Source organism: Panulirus ornatus, chromosome 58, assembly GCF_036320965.1.
Source record: "Panulirus ornatus isolate Po-2019 chromosome 58, ASM3632096v1, whole genome shotgun sequence".
In the NCBI taxonomy this organism is placed as follows: Eukaryota; Metazoa; Arthropoda; class Malacostraca; order Decapoda; family Palinuridae; genus Panulirus; species Panulirus ornatus.
The window spans coordinates 26,794,190-26,817,186 of NC_092281.1; the positions used below are offsets into that span (position 1 = coordinate 26,794,190).

Sequence of the window (22,997 nt, forward strand, 5' to 3'; positions counted from 1 at the left end):
CTTCAATGTCTAAGCTACATTTTTTCTCCAATTTCACTATTTTCCTTCACATTTTCAATTGTGTCTGAAGGTTCTACTTCAAGAGTGATTGTTTTTCCAGTAAGTATATATATATATATATATATATATATATATATATATATATATTTTTTTTTTTTTTTTTTTTTTTTTTATACTTTGTCGCTGTCTCCCGCGTTTGCGAGGTAGCGCAAGGAAACAGACGAAAGAAATGGCCCAACCCCCCCCCCATACACATGTACATACACACGTCCAGACACGCAAATATACATACCTACACAGCTTTCCATGGTTTACCCCAGACGCTTCACATGCCTTGCTTCAATCCACTGACAGCACGTCAACCCCTGTATACCACATGACTCCAATTCACTCTATTTCTTGCCCTCCTTTCACCCTCCTGCATGTTCAGGCCCCGATCACACAAAATCTTTTTCACTCCATATATATATATATATCTGGGAGTGGATCTGGCAGCGGATGGAACCATGGAAGCGGAAGTGGATCATAGGGTGGGGGAGGGGGCGAAAATTCTGGGGGCCTTGAAGAATGTGTGGAAGTCGAGAACATTATCTCGGAAAGCAAAAATGGGTATGTTTGAAGGAATAGTGGTTCCAACAATGTTGTATGGTTGCGAGGCGTGGGCTATGGATAGAGTTGTGCGCAGGAGGATGGATGTGCTGGAAATGAGATGTTTGAGGACAATGTGTGGTGTGAGGTGGTTTGATCGAGTGAGTAACGTAAGGGTAAGAGAGATGTGTGGAAATAAAAAGAGTGTGGTTGAGAGAGCAGAAGAGGGTGTTTTGAAGTGGTTTGGGCACATGGAGAGAATGAGTGAGGAAAGATTGACCAAGAGGATATATGTGTCGGAGGTGGAGGGAACGAGGAGAAGAGGGAGACCAAATTGGAGGTGGAAAGATGGAGTGAAAAAGATTTTGTGTGATCGGGGCCTGAACATGCAGGAGGGTGAAAGGAGGGCAAGGAGTAGAGTGAATTGGAGCGATGTGGTATACCGGGGTTGACGTGCTGTCAGTGGATTGAATCAGGGCATGTGAAGCGTCTGGGGTAAACCATGGAAAGCTGTGTAGGTATGTATATTTGCGTGTGTGGACGTATGTATATACATGTGTATGGGGGGGGGTTGGGCCATTTCTGTCGTCTGTTTCCTTGCGCTACCTCGCAAACGCGGGAGACAGCGACAAAGTATAATAAAAAAATAATAAAATAATATAAATATATATATATTTATAAGGCGCCTCCCGAATATGTCATCAAAATCATAACCAATTTCGACCCGCGATCATAATATTCTGTGACTTTATCCCATCTATCGACACAGGTGGAGGTGGGTTTGGGTCGGGAGGGAGGTGGGTTTGGGTCGGGAGGGAGGGGAGTGGGTGGGTGCTGGGGCTAACTTAAATTAGCCCTCTTCCCAAGACAGATCCAGCCATCATGGCAGATGACCATGGGCGTATAAGCAGCCATGTCACAGCCCGGCGACAAGTCTCCGTCTCTAAAATCTTTCCCCAGGATGAAGCACAGATTGGCGAGGTCTTCTGACTAGAAGAAACGCAAGACTTAAGAGACCAGTCCCGTCGCCTTGAGCCACCGTATCCATCATCCTGCTGGACTGTATACACACACACACGCGCACGCGCCTGGCCATGTCATTACACTCTTGAACCAGCGGAAAACGCGATGCAGGCGTACGGATGACCATCTCTCCAGTGAAGATAATGTCTCCATACCGTTATCTTCCACGTATATGCCAGCCAGCGGTCAGGGATGTTTATATTTGGAGGCTGACATTGGTGGCCGTACTCCCTCCCAGCTGCTCGTAAAATGATAAGTGTGATATCAATATGCTTAGAATCAGGTGGGTGCTACTTTGTCACTAATGACCAAATCATTCTACATATCTATCCATATCTCTGATGCTCATTCCCTCTGGGAACTCTCTCAAAGGGGTGACCACGCCAAAAGAATTTCCATACTGGTGAACTCCAGTGCTGCTTCTTTGCCTTTAGTGCCTCACCCTTAATGGGCCCCTGGCACAGAACAACTAAAAGTGCAGTATTTCCAGCGACTCCTACCTTGTGTTCCTACCAACTTCTACTTACTGCGTCTACCAAATATTCCTACCTACTACTTCTACATTATGCTCTTGCCTAATGTTCCTATCGACATCGACATAATGTTCCTCTCTTTATCTACATATTGTTCCTACTACTACCTACATAATGTTCTTCTACTACTACTACCATTTTACTAAAAGGCAGGGCCAAAGCACAGCAATTAATGCAGGAAAATCTAGAGCCAAGAAGAATGAGCTGTGTGAGTTAAGTGTTGTCAAATGATATGTGTGATGTGAAGAGACTGTATGTTTGGGGAAAGAATGCCAGCAGTCCATGTGTGGGTGAGGCAGAAAGAAAAGATACCTTCCTGTGTCTGAGGACTGCAACTTGACAATCATTGAAGTGCTGGATCACTACACAGTCATCACTAACCCTCCCAATACCCAGGCGGGTCATACCTGTAATATACCTCCCTGGTTGGTGGTTGCTTACCATCTACTAAATAAAATCAAAGATGGCTACCAAAAAACACTTAATTCAACATACTAATCAGTGTACTGTTCAGAAATATTAGTAATTGTTTTACTGAAACTCTTCTGGCAGCCATTATGGTTTGTGGATGCTGTCTTGGATTTGCCACAGAAATCATATATTGCACATTCCAGACAATGTGATAAATGGTTGATTTATATTATTTTACAACTTGCCATGTAATATATTCTCTTGCATCAAAATTACATTACAATTACATCACAGTCATTTCAAGAGTACACTACATTACAGGTATACAATGCAAACTGTTACAACTTTACTGCTTCCATCATAAGATGGGTCATCCTCTCATTCATCACAAACGTCAAGATCATCACACCGTTTTTTTGTTTTCAAGGAATAGTGGTTCCAACAATGTTGTATGGTTGCGAGGCGTGAGCTATGGATAGAGTTGTGCGCAGGAGGATGGATGTGCTGGAAATGAGATGTTTGAGGACAATGTGTGGTGTGAGGTGGTTTGATCGAGTGAGTAACGTAAGGGTAAGAGAGATGTGTGGAAATAAAAAGAGCGTGGTTGAGAGAGCAGAAGAGGGTGTTTTGAAGTGGTTTGGGCACATGGAGAGGATGAGTGAGGAAAGATTGACCAAGAGGATATATGTGTCGGAGGTGGAGGGAACAAGGAGAAGAGGGAGACCAAATTGGAGGTGGAAAGATGGAGTGAAAAAGATTTTGTGTGATCGGGGCCTGAACATGCAGGAGGGTGAAAGGAGGGCAAGGAACAGAGTGAATTGGAGCGATGTGGTATACCGGGGCTGACGTGCTGTCAGTGGATTGAATCAAGGCATGTGAAGCGTCTGGGGTAAACCATGGAAAGCTGTGTAGGTATGTATATTTGCGTGTGTGGACGCATGTATATACATGTGTATGGGGGTGGGTTGGGCCATTTCTTTCGTCTGTTTCCTTGTGCTACCTCACAAACGCGGGAGACAGCGACAAAGTATAAAAAAAAAAAAAAAAAAAAAAAAAAAAATCTTAAGATATATCAATTGTTCCACATATGCAATATGTAGTGCATGATAGTCCACAAGCGTGACAAGTGCATCTGTCTGGAAATAAAGACCTTGAGTTTTAACGGCACGCAATATCATGCAAGAGAACTCGAGGAGGAGCAATGAGTGATGCTCCAAAAAAAGGTATAGGATAACTGTTCTCTATCCTCTATCCATATCAAGAGATGTCTACCGTGGGAGAGCTCAACTGATCAGCTAATATCTACAAGAGTACCTGAAAGAAAGCAACTTTAATATACCAGGGTGCAGTCATTTGTTGGGGGCAAGTATTTGAGTTTTGGTAGTACTTTCTTTATGCTGAACGGGGGAGGGAGGGAGCGAGAGTGGGGGACCACACTATAACTCAACATGTTCACTACAGAAGGAGACACCAAATGCATCTTTCCAGCATCCTTGATAAACATGGATTCACTTAACTCACAAGCTCATCTTAAATACACAGTCAACATACCTAAATTTACTTCACTGTGGACAAAAAATACCTTCACATTTGACAAGTGTATCTACACTTGGGTCATCCACCAATGTCCTTTGACCGGATCCAGGTCAAAGGCTAGGGTAAGGGTCTTGACAGTTGGAAATGAAAATAAAAATGCAATCAATATATTCTCTAGCTGTCATGTATAATGCAAAGAAATCACAGCACCCTATCCACCAACAGGTACTACAGACCATTCCATGGCTTCTCCTAGATGCTTTATATACTCTGGTTCAGTAAACTGACAACACATTGACCCCCACATACCACATCAATTCACTCTATCCCATGAATGCCTTTCATTCTCCTGCACGTGCAGGCTCTAAGCACTCTAAATCTTTTTTAATCCAACTTTCCATACCTAATTTAGTCTTGACTTCTTATCCCCTCTACTTCTGACACATAATGTCCCATGTCAACCACTCTCCACTCATTCTCTCCATATGTCCAAATCATTTCCGCACACCCTTTTCAGCTCTCAACCTAACTCTTCTTATTACCACGACTCTCTCTTACCCTTTTATTACTTACTCAATCCAACATCTTCACAACATACACTGTTCTCAAACATTCTACCAATGCATCAACCCTCTTTCACAAACCCTTCGTAAAGCCTAAACCTCATATCCATGCAACATCCCCTGACACTATAACTTCCAACATGTACATTTTTGCCTTCCTAAGTAGTGTCTCTTTCAACATGCCTCTCAATGCTCCCAGAACCTTTTGCCCGTCACCCACCCTATGGGTCATAATTCAAGATTGACCAAACTATAAACATATAACTGTCTGAGGCTTCATTGCAATCACAGTAGAAACAGTGCAACTGGTTAAATAATGGTAACAGCCTTATTATCAAACATAAAAAAATGCGAACTCACCTATAAGGAATCCTGCCCGTGTACCATCTGGTAGGAAATGTTCATGTTGCTGTGCAGCATAGGTGATGCTTTCTAACTGTAAGGCAGAGAGTTTCCCGGTATCAATCGAGGAATCTGGTATGTCCATTTCATACCACACATCAGGTGGTTCTACTGATGACATGGATGCTGTTTCTACCACCTGATCAGGATGCTTAATGCCAACCTTCACTATGGGGAAAATAATATGAATAATAATAATAATAACTGCATGTACTGATATTCATTCTTTATTGGATAAAAATGTTTCAAATACTCTAAAAATCAACAGTAACAGTTACATTACCAAAAAAGGTCTCCTTAATTGGACAAACTTACATTTTGAAGGCATATAATCTGCATACGTTTCTGCAATACCCATATCATCATCCTCTTCCACATCTTCCTCTGGGGTAGGGTGGGCCATCATCAGAGGATTTACTTGTGGCATTCCCATCTGTATACAGGAGAGATTTTACAAACATGAAATAATGGAACGTTTTTGAGAATGAAAAACATTTCTCTGTCAAAGCTATAGCACCATAATGCATCTGAGAGAGATGTTGCTCAAGAGGGTTAAGACAAATGTCTTACTGACTACAAAACTGGAAGCAATTCAAGAGAATTCTCCTTCTGCCAACATCAGTAGAAGGACTCAACAATTTCACAGACTTGCTTAGATAGTATGACATCAAGGCCCAGCTGATGGTAGCAAGCTCCAACCCACCATTCATTCATTCACTGCCCACTGGCATCTACTCCAGTCTTGTTGCTGTATTGAATCAAGTAATTGTTTCCCAAATGGAAAAAGGAGAGGGAATGGAAGGGAAGGGAAGTTGATGCTCAAATGATTCTGTTTATGGCAGGTAAACATCTCATTTGTCAGAACTCAATTCTTGCCTATGAACAGAGCCTAATAAGAATCTGAGAGCAAACACACATGAAGTAGGAGGGCTAGAAAAAAAATGAGGTTCTAGGTCATGTGTATGAATAACATTTTCTGAGTGCAACAAATCCAAAACCACACAATGGAGGACAACAATAACTAGGCTGACAAAACATCTTAAAGGGGAACTTGGAGACTCCGAAATAACCCTCTTCTTAATGGTAAGAGATTCCTTAAAATAATAATAATAATAAAAAAACACAGAAGCAACCTTTCTAACACCATGAATTTTGAATAGACAGCCCTGACTGAGCAAGGAGCATTGGTATGTTGATCTAACTGGATGTATCCAAGAATAGATTAAAACAAACCCTAAAACTAACCATCTCAGTTTTTGCCAGAAACTTCAGTTCTGGACACTTCTTTATCCCTACAAAATGACTTTGAAACTTTAAAAGATTCTAAAGTTTAGACACACCAGGAAATCCCATTAACCTCTGTTCCTAATACCAGAAATAAAGGGAAAAGTTTATAAAAGATAAATTGATGTGGAACCACAGTGCTTGAAAAGACACAAGAGTGAAATAGATCCAGGACCACTGACAACTTCCACTTAGTGTGAAAGGGAGAAACCACTGCAGATTCGGGTTTATAAATAACAAAAGACACTGACAAAGGCTCTTGCAAAGCTCTATCTCACCAAGAAATATCCTAAGAAGAAAACCTAAACATATACCCTCAGAAAGCTCTATCTCACTAAGAAACCTTAGAAGAAAAACTAAAAATATAACTTTAGGTATGACTAATTACCAAAACCTAACAGGAAATTCTGCAAAGATTCTGAACACTGGATTTGTCATTCAATGATGGTCTTAACATTAAAAAAAAATGTCAATTAAACTTTCTCCATAATTTCTTTCTGACATTTTTTTTAGGAAAATCAAAATAAGGTCATTTCAGAATCTTTAGGCTGCATTCCACTTACAATGGTAAGTATTCTTTAAGAGACAGTGAAACATTTATTTTGGAGTCTGACAGGTGAAAAGGTGCACAAGGAATATCTTATCCACTCTGGGAGTTTTTGCTAAAAGTCATTAGTGTCACATAAACTCCTCTCAGGATTGAAGAAGTGTCTGAAGGATGTAAAGCCGCCAAGGTCAATACATATCATGTCGAGTTCCTCAGCTCCATGTTAACGTAGAGGGTGGTAACACTACACACTTTTGTCTTGACTACCAAGGATAAATATGTGATCCAGAGGAATTACCATAACCAGCAGTAAATATAAAGATAGGTTGGCAGATGTAGGGTGATTGGGTTGGAGTGGTTTGCAAAGTGAGTCATGGAGAGTGGTTTGGTGGAAAGAGAGACGTGGTGGTGAAAGTCTTAAGTAAGATGAAATTAAGCAAAGATAGCTAGTATTGTAGTTGCATTTAGAAGGAAAGGCAGTGACATGCGTTGTTGACCGGTTACTTAGATTTTCAACGTATGTATGGATCACAGAGAAGTGCCTGAGAATTGGTAGAATGCATGTGTAGTGTTATTGTCTAAAGGTAAGGGGGATAAAGGCAAGTGTTCAAACTACAGAGGTGTAAGTATGTTGAGAGTAACTGATTGTGACTGAGAGGGTGCTGGCATGTACTCTAGAACATAAGACTGTGGTTTCAGAAATGGCAAAGGAAGTGTGGTTCAGGCGTTTGCTTTAAAAAAATGCTTGTGACAAATACTTAAAAAGAAACTGATGGATTTGTATAAAGCATTGAGGATCTAGAGACAGAGAAGTTTTTGTCAAGGGTGTAAGGCATGTGCACATGTAGGAAAAGAGGAGAGTGAATGATTCCAAGTGAAGGTAGGTCTACAAAAGAGGTGTGTGATCTCACCATGGTTGTTCAATTTGTTTATGGATGGGGTGGTGAGGGAGGTAAATGCAAGAGTCTGGGAGAGATGGGCAGGTAAACACTCTATGAGGGTTGAGTGGGCCTGGAGTGTTAGTCAGAAGTTGTTTGCTGATAATACAGCACTGGTGGCAATTTCTAGTGAAAAACTGCAGAAGTTGACTGAATTTCGATGAGTGTGCGAAAGGAGGGAATTGAGAGTAAATGTGAATAAAAGCACGGTTATTAGGCTTAGCAGGGTTGAGAGACAAGTTAGTTGGGGTGAGAGTTTGAATGGAGAAAACATAAGAGGTATAAAACCATGAAAGCAGAAGTGAGACATATGGTGGGTTAGAGGCCAAAGGTTCTGGGAGTGCTAAAAAATGTGAAGTAAGAGAGAATGTTACTTGGGACAGCAAAAATGGTATGTTTAAAGGTATAGTTGTTCCAGAAATATCATTTGGATGTCAGGTTTGGGCTATATATAAGGCTGTGCTGATGAGGGTACATGTGTTGGAAATCAAATGTTTAAGGGCATTATGAAGTGTGAGGTAGTTTGATAAACTACATAATGAAAGGACAAGATAGACGTATGGTAATAAAAGGAGTATGGTTGAGACAGCTGACGAAAGTGTGCTGAAATGGTTTGGACACGTGTGGAAAAAGAGTGAGGTCATGTTGACAAACAGGATATATCAGTAAGAAGTGGAGGGAACAAGGAGAACGGAAAGACCAAATTGGAGATACAGGGAAAGATTGAACAAGATTTTGAGCACTCGAGGCCTGAGCATGCAGCAGGGTAAAAGGCATGTATGGGATAGAGTGAAGTGGAATGATGTGGTATACTGGAATCAAAATGCTGTCAATGGACTGAACTATGGACATATGAAGCATCAGGGGTAAACAAACCATGGAAAGGTCTGTGGGACCTGGTTATGGAGAGAGAGCCCTCATTTCAGTGCTTTACACTTATGGCTAGAGAATGGATGAGAACAGATGCAACCTTTCTTCATCAGTTCATGTTGTTACCTCACTAATGACGGAAATGGCAATTATGCTTGGAAAAGTGTAAGAAAGGAGAAAGTTGAGAGTAAATGTGAACAAGAGCAAGATTATTAGAATCAGTAGGGTTAGGGGGAAAATTAATTGGGATGTAAGTTTGAATGGAGAAAAATTGTAGGAAGTGAAGTGTTTTAGATATCTGGAAGTGGACCTAGCAGTAGATGGAACCATGGAAGCAGAAGTCACAGGGTGGGGAGGGGGCAAAGGTTCTGGGAGCAATCAAGAATGTGTGGGAGAGAATGTTATCTTGGAGAGCAAAAATGGGTATGTTTGAAGGAACAGTAGTTCCAAAAACGTTATATGGTCGTGAAGCATGGGCTACAGATAGGGTTGTACAGAGGAAGGTGGATGAGTTGAAAATGAAATGTTTGAGGTTAATATGTGGTGTGAGGTGGTTTGATCAAGTAAGCAATGAAAGGTTAAGAGAGAAATGTGGAAATAAAAAGAGTGTGGTTGAGAGAGCAGAAGAGGGTTTATTGAAATGGTTTGGACATATGGAGAGAATGAGTGAGGAAAGATTGACAAAGGGGATATGTGTGTCACAGGTGGAGGGAACGAGAAGAAGCAGGAGACCAAATTGGAGGTGGAAGGAAGTAGTGAAAAAGATTTTGAGTCAGGGCCTGAACATACAGGAGGGTGAAAGGCGTGCAAGAAATAGAGTGAACTGGAATGATGCGGTATACCAGGGTCGATGTGCTGTCAATGGACTGAACCAGGGCATGTGAAACATCTGGGGTAAACCATGGAAAGGTCTGTGGGGCCTGGATATGGAGAGGGAGCTACGGTTTCAGTGCATTACACATGACAGCTAGAGGTTGAGTGTAAATGGATGTGCCTTTTTTGTCTATTTTCCTGACACAACATCGTTGAAGCGGAGGGTGGCAATGCTGTTTCCTATGGAGCGGGGTATTGCCAGGAACGAATGAAGGCAAGCAAGTATGAATATGTACATGGAAGCGGAAGTGGATCATAGGGTGGGGGAGGGGGCGAAAATCCTGGGAGCCTTGAAGAATGTGTGGAAGTCGAGAACATTATCTCGGAAAGCAAAAATGGGTATGTTTGAAGGAATAGTGGTTCCAACAATGTTGTATGGTTGCGAGGCGTGGGCTATGGATAGAGTTGTGCGCAGGAGGGTGGATGTGCTGGAAATGAGATGTTTGAGGACAATGTGTGGTGTGAAGTGGTTTGATCGAGTAAGTAACGTAAGGGTAAAAGAGATGTGTGGAAATAAAAAGAGCGTGGTTGAGAGAGCAGAAGAGGGTGTTTTGAAATGGTTTGGGCACATGGAGAGAATGAGTGAGGAAAGATTGACCAAGAGGATATATGTGTCGGAGGTGGAGGGAACGAGGAGAAGTGGGAGACCAAATTGGAGGTGGAAAGATGGAGTGAAAAAGATTTTGTGTGATCGGGGCCTGAACATGCAGGAGGGTGAAAGGAGGGCTAGGAATAGAGTGAATTGGATCGATGTGGTATACCGGGGTTGACGTGCTGTCAGTGGATTGAATCAGGGCATGTGAAGCGTCTGGGGTAAACCATGGGAAGCTGTGTAGGTATGTATATATTTTTTTTTTTTTTTCCCAAAAAAAGGAACAGAGAAGGGGGCCAGGTGAGGATATTCCCTCAAAGGCCCAGTCCTCTGTTCTTAACGCTACCTCGCTAATGCGGGAAATAGCGAATAGTATGAAAGAAAAGAAGAATGTACATATATGTGTGGGGCCTGGATGTGGAAAGGGAGTTGTGGTTTCGGGCATTATTGCATGACAGCTGGAGACTGAGTGTGAACGAATGGGGCCTTTGTTGTCTTTTCCTAGCGCTACCTCGCACACATGAGGGGGGAAGGGGATGGTATTCCATGTGTGGCGAGGTGGCGATGGGAATGAATAAAGGGAGACAGTGTGAATTGTGTGCATGGGTATATATGTATGTGTCTGTGTGTGTATATATATGTGTACATTGAGATGTATAGGTATGTATATTTGCGTGTGTGGACGTGTGTGTATATACATTTGTATGGGGGTGGGTTGGGCCATTTCTTTCTTCTGTTTCCTTGTGCTACCTCGCAAATGCGGGAGACAGCGACAAAGCTAAATAAATAATAAATAATAAATAATGTGTACATGAGTGGATGGGCCAAGTTCGTCTGTTTCCTGGCACTACCTCGCTAAAACGGGAAACAGCGATTATGTATAATAAATATAAATAAATAAAGGTGGGAGATGGGCAGACAGGGTAGTGAGTGGTGGGATGCAGAAGTACGGTTGTTAGTGAAAGAGAAAAGAGAGGCGTTTGGATACTTGCAAGGAAGTATAGCAAATGATTGGGAGATGTATAAAAGAATGCAGCAGGAGGTCAAGAGGAAGGTGCAAGAGGTGAAACAGAGGGCAAATGAGAGTTGGGGTCAAAGAGTATCATTAAATCTTAGGGGGAATAAAAAGACATTTTGGAAGGAGTTAAATAACATGGGTAAGACAAGAGAACAAATGGAAACATCGGTGAAGTGGGCAAGTAGGGAGGTAATAACAAGCAGTGATGAGAGAGAAGATGTGGTGAGTATTTGAAGGTTTGTTAAAGGTGTTTGATGACAGAATGGTAGATATAGGGTGTCTTGGTTGGGATGGTGTGTGAAATGAAAGGGTTGTTGAAAACTTGGTAAGGATATTCAATGTATGTATGGATAATGGTGAAGTGCCTGAGGATTGGCAGAATGCATGCATAATGCCACTCTTCAAAAGGAATGGGGATAAAGGTGAGTGTTCAAACTACAGAGGTATAAGTTTGCTGAGTATTCCTGGGAAATTTTATGGGAGGGTTGATGTATGGATCAACTCATTGCTTTGAAGAATGTGTGAGAAATACTTAGAAAAACAAATGGACTTATATGTGCATATGATAGGGTTGACAGAGGTGCTTTGTGGAAGGTCTTAAGAGTATACTGTGCGGGAGGTAAGCTGCTATAAGCAGTGAAAAGTTTTTACTAAGGATGTAAGACGTGCATGAGTAGGAAGAGAGGAAAGTGATTGGTTCCCAGTTACAGATCACTTTGCAGCAAGCGTGTGTAATGTCCCTATGGTTGTTTAATTTGTTTATGGATGGAGTGGTTAGAGAGTTAATGCAAGAGTTTTGGAGAGAGGGGTGAGTATGCAGTCTGTTGGGGATGAGAGGGCCTGGGAAATGAGTCAGTCGTTGTTCGCCAATGATACAGTTCTGGTGGCTGATTCGTGGGAGAAACTGCCAAGTTGGTGACTGTGTTTAGAGAAGTGTGTTAAAGGAGAAAGCTGAGAGTAAATGTGAAAAAGAGCAATGTTATTAGGTTCAGTAGGGTTGAGGGAAAAGTTTACTGGGATGTAAGTTTGAATGGAGAAAAACTGGAGGAAGTAAAGTGTTTTAGATATCTGGGAGAAGAATTATCAGAGAATGGAACCATAGCAGCGGAAGTGAGTCACAGGGTGGGATAGGGCATGAAGGTTTTGGGAGCTATGAAGAATGTGTGGGAGGAGAGAATGTTATCTCAGAAAGCAAAAATGGCTATGTTTCAAGGAATAGTAGTTCCAACAATATTATATGATCTATGGATAGGGCTGTATGGAGGAGGGTAGATGTGCTGGAAATCAAATGTTTGAGGACAATATGTGGCATAAGGTGGTTTGATTGAGTAAGTAATGAAAGGGTAAGAGAGGTGTATGGAAATAAAAAGTGTTGAAATAGTTTGGACACATGAAGAGAATGAGTGAGGAAAGATCGACAAAGAGAATATATGTGTCAGAAGTGGAGGGAACAAGGAGAAGTTGGAGACCAAACTGGAGGTGGAAGGATGGAGTGAAAAAGAATTTGAGCAATCAGGGCCTGAACATACTGGAGGGTGAAACGCGTGCAAGGAAGAGAGTGAACTGGAACAATGTGGTATGCCGGGGTCAACGTGCTGTCAATGGACTGAACCAAGGCACATGAAACGTCTGGGGTAAACCATGGAAAGGTCTGTGGGGCCTGAACATGGATAGGGAGCTGTGGTTTCGGTGCATTACACATGACAGCCAGAGAATGAGTGTGAGCAAATGTTGCCTTTTTTGTCTGTTTTCCTGGCAATACCTCACTGAAGCAGGGTTTAGCGATGCTGTTTCCTGTGGGACGGGGTAGTGACAGGAATGGATGAAGGCAAGCAAGTATGAAAATGTACATGTGTATATATGCATATGTCTGTGTATGTATATGTTGATTTATTTTCATATTTATTATACTTTGTTGCCGTCTCCCGCGTTAGCAAGGTAGCGCAAGGAAACAGATGAAAGAAAGGCCCAACCCACCCACATACATATCCACACATGCACACATACATATCTATACATCTCAACGTATACATATATATATACACACACATAGACATATACATAGACATAGACATAGACATAGACTTGTATAATGAAAATACTAATGGCTCTAAATCTTAGGAAATGTTTTATGACAAAAAGCAGAGTTGAAGAGACAGCACTGCACCCTGCATGATTGAATGAATGAAATATGCAGTGAAATTGAGTTCGTGAAAAATATAGTCTAGCACTGGATTTTGATGCCACATCATTGGTAGGCAGAGTTCCATATTCAAAGTTAGAGAATTGTTGTGCTTGCAACTATTTTCATCTTTATCCTGAATTAATAGATATACTTTTGACTGAATCAAATTGTACCGTACACAGATTGAGAGAAATTCTTAAAAATTCCCATCTCTTGACTGCTAAACCTGTTAACCTGCTGTGCCACATTTCGTGTTGTTCAAGGACTTCACCACTTCCTCTTCTCCAAAACCACCTGCCATATATGTATCACTTTGCATGCCTCCCTGACTCCCATTCCCTTCAGGAAGTCACTTAAGGGGGTAGCCATGGCAAAAGGGTCTCTGTAACTGGCAAAGTCTAATGCAGCTGGTTATTCTTTTAAGTTAAGGCTTCACTCTTTATGGGCCATTATCAGAGGGCAACTCTAGGTGTTGTTTTCAGAGGTTTGTAATTGTTTCTAATGGCTGCTTCTACCTAATGCTCTCACGTAATGTTCGTATGTACGTACTACTTGTATCCATTGCTCCTAACATTGTGCTAAAAGCAGGGCTAGCACATATTGCACACTGCAGGAAAATCTACAGTTATGAAGAGATGAGTTGTGTAAGTTTAGTGTTATGTTTGTATTGTGTGTGACAACGAGAGATTATGTTTGGGAACAGAATGCTAGAATTAATATTCTCTTGGTTTGACTTTCATTTAACCTTATTACTAAAAATTTTCTTATTTTCCCTGAAGTTTGTTGATGCTTGATCACCCCAACTCTTTACATGCCTGCTTTTTCAGCTTCTGCACCTTCTTCATGACCTCCTGCCACTTTTTCGTTCATCTTCCACTCCTTACTTGTAAAATAATGCCCATAATAACATTCCCTGGGGATAGGGGATTAAGAATACTTCCCACGTATTCCCTGCGTGTCGTAGAAGGCGACTAAAAGGGGAGGGAGCGGGGGGCTGGATCTCCTCCCCTCTCGTTTTTTTTTTTTTTTTTTTTTTTTTTTTTTTTAATTTTCCAAAAGAAGGAACAGAGAATTGGGCCAGTTGAGGGTATTCCCTCAAAGGCCCAGTCCTCTGTTCTTAACGCTACCTCGCTAATGCGGGAAATGGCGACTGGTTTGGTTTGGTTTTGAAAGACATATACATATATATACATGTCCATAATTCATACTGTCTGCCCTTATTCATTCCCATCGCCACCCCGCCACACATGAAATGACAGCCCCCTCCCCCTGCATGAGCACAAGGTAGCGCTAGGAAAAGACAACAAAGGCCACATTTGTTCACACTCAGTCTCTAGCTGTCATGTATAATGCACCGAAACCACAGCTCCCTTTCCACATCTAGGCCCCACAAAACTTTTCATGGTTTACCCCAGACACTTCACATGCCCTGGTTCAATCCATTGACAGCACATCGACCCCAGTATACCACAGCATTCCATTTCACTCTATTCCTTGTATGCCTTTCACCCTCCTGCATGTTTAGGTCCCAATCACTCAACATCTTTTCCAATCCATCTTTCCACCTCCAATTTAGTCTCCCACTTGTCCTTGTTCCCTCCACCTCCGACAAATATATCCTCTTTGTCAATCTTTCCTCATGCATTCTCTCCATGTGACCAAACCATTTCAAAACACCCTCTTCTGCTCTATAAACCACACTCTTTTTATTACCACACATCTCTCTTACACTTTCATTACTTAATCGATCAAACCACCTCACACCACATATTGTCCTCAAACATCTCATTTCCAGCACATCCACCCTCCTCCACACAACTCTATCTATAACCCACGCCTCGCAACCATATAACATTGTTGAAACCACTATTCCTTCAAACATACCCATTTTGCTTTCCAAGATAACGTTCTCGACTTCCAAACATTCTTCAACGCTCCCAGAACTTTCGCCCCCACCCTATGATTCACTTCCACTTCCACGGTTCCATCTGCTGCCAAATCCGCTCCCAGATATCTAAAACACTTTACTACCTCCAGTTTCTCTCCATTCAAACTCACCTCCCAATTGACTTGTCCCTCAACCCTACTATACCTAATAACCTTGCTCTTATTCACATTCACTTTCAGCTTCTTCTTTCACACACTTTACCAAACTCAGTCACCAACTTCTGCAGTTTCTCACCCGAATCAGTTACCAGTGCTGTATCATCAGTGAACAACAAGTGACTCACTTCCCAAGCTCTCTCATCCACAACAGACTGCATACTTGCCCCTTTTTCCAAAACTCTTGCATTCACCTCCCTAACAACCCCATCCATAAACAAATTAAAACCATGACCATGCACTCCTGTCGCAACCCAAAATTCACTGAGAACCAGTCACTTTCCTCTCTTCCTACACGTACACATGCCTTACATCCTCGATAAAAACTTTTCACTGCTTTTAACAACTTGTCTCCCACACCATATATTCTTAATACCTTCCAAAGAGCATCTCTATCAACTCTATCATATGCCTTCTCCAGATCCATAAATGCTACATACAAATCCATTTGCTTCTCTAAGTATTTCTCACATACATTCTTTAAAGCAAACATCTGATCCACACATCCTCTACCACTTCTGAAACCACACTGCTCTTCCCCAATCTGATGCTCTGTACATGCCTTCACCTCTCAATCAATACCCTCCCATATAATTTACCAGGAATACTCAACAAACTTATACCTCTGTAATTTGAGCACTCACTTTTATCCCCTTTGCCTATGTACAATGGCACAATGCAAGCATTCCACCAATCCTCAGGCACCTCACCATGAGTCATTTTTTTTTTTTTTCTGTCTCCCGCGTTTGCGAGGTAGCGCAAGGAAACAGACAAAAGAAATGGCCCAACCCACCCCCATACACATGTATATACATACATCCACACACGCAAATATACATACCTACACAGCTTTCCATGGTTTACCCCAGACGCTTCACATGCCCTGATTCAATCCACTGACAGCACGTCAACCCCGGTATACCACATCGATCCAATTCACTCTATTCCTTGCCCTCCTTTCACCCTCCTGCATGTTCAGGCCCCGACCACACAAAATCTTTTTCACTCCATCTTTCCACCTCCAATTTGGTCTCCCACTTCTCCTCGTTCCCTCCACCTCCGACACATATATCCTCTTGGTCAATCTTTCCTCACTCATTCTCTCCATGTGCCCAAACCATTTCAAAACACTCTATTCTGCTCTCTCAACCACGCTCTTTTTATTTCCACACATCTCTCTTACCCTTACATTACTTACTTGATCAAACCACCTCACACCACACATTGTCCTCAAACATCTCATTTCCAGCACATCCATCCTCCTGCGCACAACTCTATCCATAGCCCACACCTCGCAACCATACAACATTGTTGGAACCACTATTCCTTCAAACATACCCATTTTTGCTTTCCGAGATAATGTTCTCGACTTCCACACATTCTTCAAGGCTCCCAGGATTTTCGCCCCCTCCCCCACCCTATGATTCACTCCCGCTTCCATGGTTCCATCCGCTGCCAGATCCACTCCCAGATATCTAAAACACTTTACTTCCTCCAGTTTTTCTCCATTCAAACTTACCTCCCAATTGACTTGACCCTCAACCCTACTGTACCTAATAACCTTGCTCTTATTCACATTTACTCTTAACTTTCTTCTTTCACACACTTTACCAAACTCAGTCACCAGCTTCTGCAGTTTCTCACATGAATCAGCCACCAGAGCTGTATCATCAGCGAACAACAACTGACTCACTTCCCAAGCTCTCTCATCTCCAACAGACTTCATACTTGCCCCTCTTTCCAAAACTCTTGCATTCACCTCCCTAACAACCCCATCCATAAACAAATTAAACAACCATGGAGACATCACACACCCCTGCCACAAACCTACATTCACTGAGAACCAATCACTTTCCTCTCTTCCTACACGTACACATGCTTTACATCCTCGATAAAAACTTTTCACTGCTTCTAACAACTTGCCTCCCACACCATATATTCTTAATACCTTCCATAGAGCATCTCTATCAACTCTATCATATGCCTTCTCCAGATCCATAAATGCTACATACAAATCCATTTGCTTTTTTAAGTATTTCTCACATACATTCTTCAAAGCAAACACCTGATCCACACATCCTCTACCACTTCTGAAACCACACTGCTCTTCCCCAATCTGATGCTCTGTACATGCCTTCACCCTCTCAATCAATACCCTCCCATATAATTTACCAGGAATACTCAACAAACTTATACCTCTGTAATTTGAGCACTCACTCTTATCCCCTTTGCCTTTGTACAATGGCACTATGCACGCATTCCGCCAATCCTCAGGCACCTCACCATGAGTCATACATACATTAAATAACCTTACCAACCAGTCAACAATACAGTCACCCCCTTTTAAAATAAATTCCACTGCAATACCATCCAAACCCACTGCCTTGCTGGCTTTCATCTTCTGCAAAGCTTTTACTGCCTCTTCTCTGTTTATATGTATATGTGAGTGCACAGGCATTTATGTATATAAATGTGTATGTGAGTGGATGGGCTGTTCTTCTGTTTCCTGGCGCTACCTCCCTGACATGGAAAATGGCAATCATGTATAATATACATAAACCCCCATATACATACACATAAATAAACACATCAATATATACACACTTATACATAAACACACATAAATATATTTGTTTATGGATGGGGTGTCGAGGGAGGTAAATGCAAGAGTCTTGGAGAGTGGGGTGAGTATGGAGTCTCTGGAGGATGAGAAGGCCTGGGAAGTGAGTCAATTGTTGTTTGATGATACAGCACTGGCAGCCCATCCATAATTAAATATAAAAAACTATGGTGACATAACACACCCGTCGAAGACAAGCCTTCACTTAACACTGTTCACTCTCCTCTCTTTCTACTCGTACACATACCTTACACCCTTGATAAAACTTCTTACTGTTTCTGGCAGCTTACATCCCATACCTTACATTCTTAAGTCCTTCCATAGAGCATCTCTATCAGCCCTATCATTTGCCTTCTCCAGATCCATGAATGCCACATACAAATCCATCCATTTTTCTATGTATTTCCACATACAAATCCATCCATTTTTCTATGTATTTCTCACACACATTCTTTAAAGCATACCCCTGATCCACACAACCTCTACCACTTTTGAAACCACACTGCTTGTCCCTAATCTGATGTTCTGTACATGCCTTCACCCTCTCAATCAATACTCTTCCATATGACTTACCAGGTACACTCAAAAAAGTTATACCTCTGTAGTTTGATCACACAACTTATCCCCCTTGCCTTTATACAATGGCACTATACATGCATTCTGCCAATTATCAGGCACCTCTTCATGATCCATTCATGTACTAAATATCCCGGCCAACCAATCAACAACACAGTCACCCCCTCTCTTACTAAATTCAACAGCACTACCATCCACTCCTGTTGCCTTGCCGTGATTCATCTAATGCAAAGCTTTCACCACCTCTTCTCTCTCCACCAAAGCACTCTCCATGCCTATCTAACGGCATATCACCACAACAGAAACACCCTATATCTGCCACTCTATCATCAAAAATATTTAACAATCCTTTAAAATGCTCACTCCATCTTGTCCTCACTTCATCACTACCTGTCATCGCTTCCACTTTTGCCTTCTTCACTGATGTTCCCATTTCTTCTCATCTTTCATACATTATTTATGTCCTTCCAAAATTAACATTATATTCTCCCTAAACTTTAATGATACTCTCTCATCCCAACTCTTGTTCGCATTCTTTTTCAACCCATGGACCTTCCTCTTGACCTCCTCCCACTTTCACACATCTCCCAATCATTTGCAGTCCTTCCCTGCAAGTACAGCCCAAATGCCTCTTTTCTCTTTCACCAGCAACTTTACTTCTTCATCCCACCACTTACTACGCTTTCTAATTTGCCCACCTAACTTTCACATGCTACATGCATCTCTTGCACCTGCCATCATTGCTTCCTAAAATATATCCCATTCCTTACCCTTCCCTCACTTCATTTACTCACATCTTTTGCCAATCTCACCTGGCATTTCTTCAAACAAGTCTCCTTTCCAAACTCATTTACTCTCACCACTCTCTTCTCCCTGACTTTATTTCCTCTTTTTTGGAAACCTCTACAAATCTCCATAGTTGCCTCCACAAGACAGTAATCAGACATCCCACCAGTTGCCTATCCCAGTACATCCAGGTCTTTTTTACATGCCTATTACTCAATATAAAGCCTATGAATGCCCACTAACCATCTCTCCTACTCACATACATATATTGATGGTATAAGTTTGTTGAGTATTCCTGGGAAATTATATGGGAGGGTATTGACTGAGAGGGTGAAGGAATGTACAGAGCATCAGATTGGGGAAGAACAGTGTGGTTTCAGAAGTGGTAGAGGATGTGTGGATCAGGTGTTTGCTTTGAAGAATGTATGTGAGAAATACTTAAAAACGCAAATGGATTTGTATGAAGCATTAATGGATCTGGAGAAGGCATATGATAAGAGTTCATAGAGTTGCTTTGTGGAAGGTATTAAGAATATACGTTATGGGAGGCAAGTTGTTAGAAGCAGTGAGAAGTTTTTATTGAGGATGTAAGGCATGTGTACGAGTAGGAAGAGAGGAAAGAAGTTGGTTCTCAATGAATGTTGGTTTGCAGTAGGGGTGCGTGATGTCTCCATGGTTGTTTAATTTGTTTATGGGTGGGGTTGTTAGGAAGGTGGATGCAAGAGTTTTCGAAAGAGTGGCAAGTATGCAGTCTGTTGTGGATGAGAGAGTTTGGGAAGTGAGTCAGTTGTTGTTCGCTGATGATACAGCGCTGGTGGCTGATTCAGGTGAGAAACTGCAGAAACTGGTGACTGAGTTTGATAAAGTGTGTGAAAGATGAAAGCTGAGAGTAAATGTGAATAAAAGCAAAGTTATTAGGTATAGTAAGGTTGAGGGACAAGTCAATTGGGAGGTAAGTTTGAATGGAGCAGCAGATATCTGGGAGTGGATTTGGCAGCGGATGGAACAATAGAAGCAGAAGTGAATCATAGGGTGGGGGAGGAGGCGAAAGTTCTGGGAGCGTTGAAGAATGTGTGGAAGTTGAGAACATTATCTTGGAAAGCAAAAATGGGTATGTTTGAAGGAATAGTGGTTCCAACAATGTTATATGGTTGCAAGGAGTTGGATATAGATAGAGTTGTGCGGAGGAGGGTGGATGTGCTAGAAATGAGATGTTTGAGGACAATATGTGGTGTGAGGTGGTTTGATCGAGTAAGTAATGAAAGGGTAAGAGAGAGGTGTGGTAATTAAAAGAATGTGGTTGAGAGAGCAGAAGAGGGTGTTTTGAAATGGTTTGGTCACATGGAGAGAATGAATGAGGAAAGATTGACAAAGAGGATATATGTCTCAGAGGTGGAGGGAACAAGGACAAGTGGGAGTCCAAATTGGAGATGGAAAGATGGAGTGAAAATGATTCTGAGTGATCGGGGCCTGAACATGCAGGAGGGTGAAAGGCACGCAAGGAATAGAGTGAATTGGAACAATGTGGTATACCGGGGTCGACGTGCTGTCAGTGGATTGAACCATGGCATGTGAAGCGTCTGGGGTAAACCATGGAAAGTTTTGTGGGGCCTGGATGTGGAAAGGGAGCTGTGGTTTCTGAGCATTATACATGACAGCTAGAGACTGAGTGTGAATGAATGTGGCCTTTGTTGTCTTTTCCTAGCGCTACCTCGCACACATGTGGGGGGAGGGGGTTGTCATTTCATGTGTAGCGGGGTGGCGACGGGAATGAATAAGGTCAGGCAGTATGAATTATGTTATTTTTTTTTTTTATTATACTTTGTCGCTGTCTCCCGCGTTTGCGAGGTAGCGCAAGGAAACAGACGAAAGAAATGGCCCAAACCCCCCCCATACACATGTATATACATACGTCCACACACGCAAATATACATACCTACACAGCTTTCCATGGTTTACCCCAGACGCTTCACATGCCCTGATTCAATTCACTGACAGCACGTCAACCCCGGTATACCACATCGCTCCAATTCACTCTATTCCTTGCCCTCCTTTCACCCTCCTGCACACAAAATCTTTTTCACTCCATCTTTCCACCTCCAATTTGGTCTCCCTCTTCTCCTCGTTCCCTCCACCTCCGACACATATATCCTCTTGGTCAATCTTTCCTCACTCATTCTCTCCATGTGCCCAAACTACTTCAAAACACCCTCTTCTGCTCTCTCAACCACGCTCTTTTTATTTCCACACATCTCTCTTACCCTTACGTTACTCACTCGATCAAACCACCTCACACCACACATTGTCCTCAAACATCTCATTTCCAGCACATCCATCCTCCTGCGCACAACTCTATCCATAGCCCACGCCTCGCAACCATACAACATTGTTGGAACCACTATTCCTTCAAACATACCCATTTTTGCTTTCCGAGATAATATTCTCGACTTCCACACATTCTTCAAGGCCCCCAGAATTTTCGCCCCCTCCCCCACCCTATGATCCACTTCCGCTTCCATGGTTCCATCCGCTGCCAGATCCACTCCCAGATATCTAAAACACTTCACTTCCTCCAGTTTTTCTCCATTCAAACTCACCTCCCAATTGACTTGACCCTCAACCCTACTGTACCTAATAACCTTGCTCTTATTCACATTTACTCTTAACTTTCTTCTTCCACACACTTTACCATATGTACATGTGTATATATGTATATGTCTGTGTGTGTATATATATATATATATATGTATAAGTTGAGATGTATAGGTATGTATGTGTGCGTGTGTGGATGTGTATGCATATACATGTGTATGTGGGTGGGTTGGGCCATTCTTTTGTCTGTTTCCTTGCGCTAACTCACTAACGCGGGAGACAGCGACAAAGTATAACAAATAAATAAATATCCTTCTTTTTGAGCACGGTATTCCAAATAAATAAATAAATAAATATCCTTCTTTTTCAGCAAGTTATTCCAAATAAACAAGGTATCCCCAATAACTAGTCTTTTTTCAGCACACAACTCCACAAGCTCTTTCCCATTTCCATTCACATCACTGAATACCCAATGTGCCCAAATTGTACCCTCAACTGCCACATTTCTTACTTTTGCATTTAAATCAACCATCACTAATACCCAGTTTGGTACATCAAAACTGCTGACACACTCACCTAAATGTTACCAAAACACTTGTGTAGCATGATCTTTCTTCTCATGGCCAAGTGCGTAAATATCAATAATCACCCATCTCTTGCCATCCACTTTCAGTTTTACCCACATCATTCTAAAATTGACTTCCTTAAACTCTATCAAAATCTCCCACAACTCTTGTTTCAGGAGTAGCACTACTCCTTCCTTAGCTCTTGTCCTCTCATCAACATAGACATTTCCAAACCTTTCTTCCCCTTTACCCTTGAGCTTTGTTTCACTCATAGCTAGAACATCTAGGTTTTTCCCTCAAACATATGACCTATCTTTCCTCTCTTCTCATCTTGGTTACATCCACACACATTCAGACACATCAGTCTGAGCCTTCATGGAGGATGAGCACT

General features: G+C 41.9%; 1 protein-coding gene across 2 annotated transcripts in view; it reads right to left on the bottom strand.

Moving 5' to 3' along the window:
- The window catches only part of sno (strawberry notch), a 468,152-nt gene that overhangs the window by 243,614 nt on the left and 201,541 nt on the right, over positions 1-22,997 (bottom strand). For both annotated transcript variants that reach the window (XM_071695604.1, XM_071695603.1), the window contains 2 exons: positions 5,372-5,489; positions 5,015-5,224 (listed from right to left, as the gene is read on the bottom strand). In XM_071695604.1, the coding sequence (XP_071551705.1) occupies positions 5,015-5,224; positions 5,372-5,489 (328 nt within the window). The remainder of the gene's footprint in view (positions 1-5,014; positions 5,225-5,371; positions 5,490-22,997) is intronic.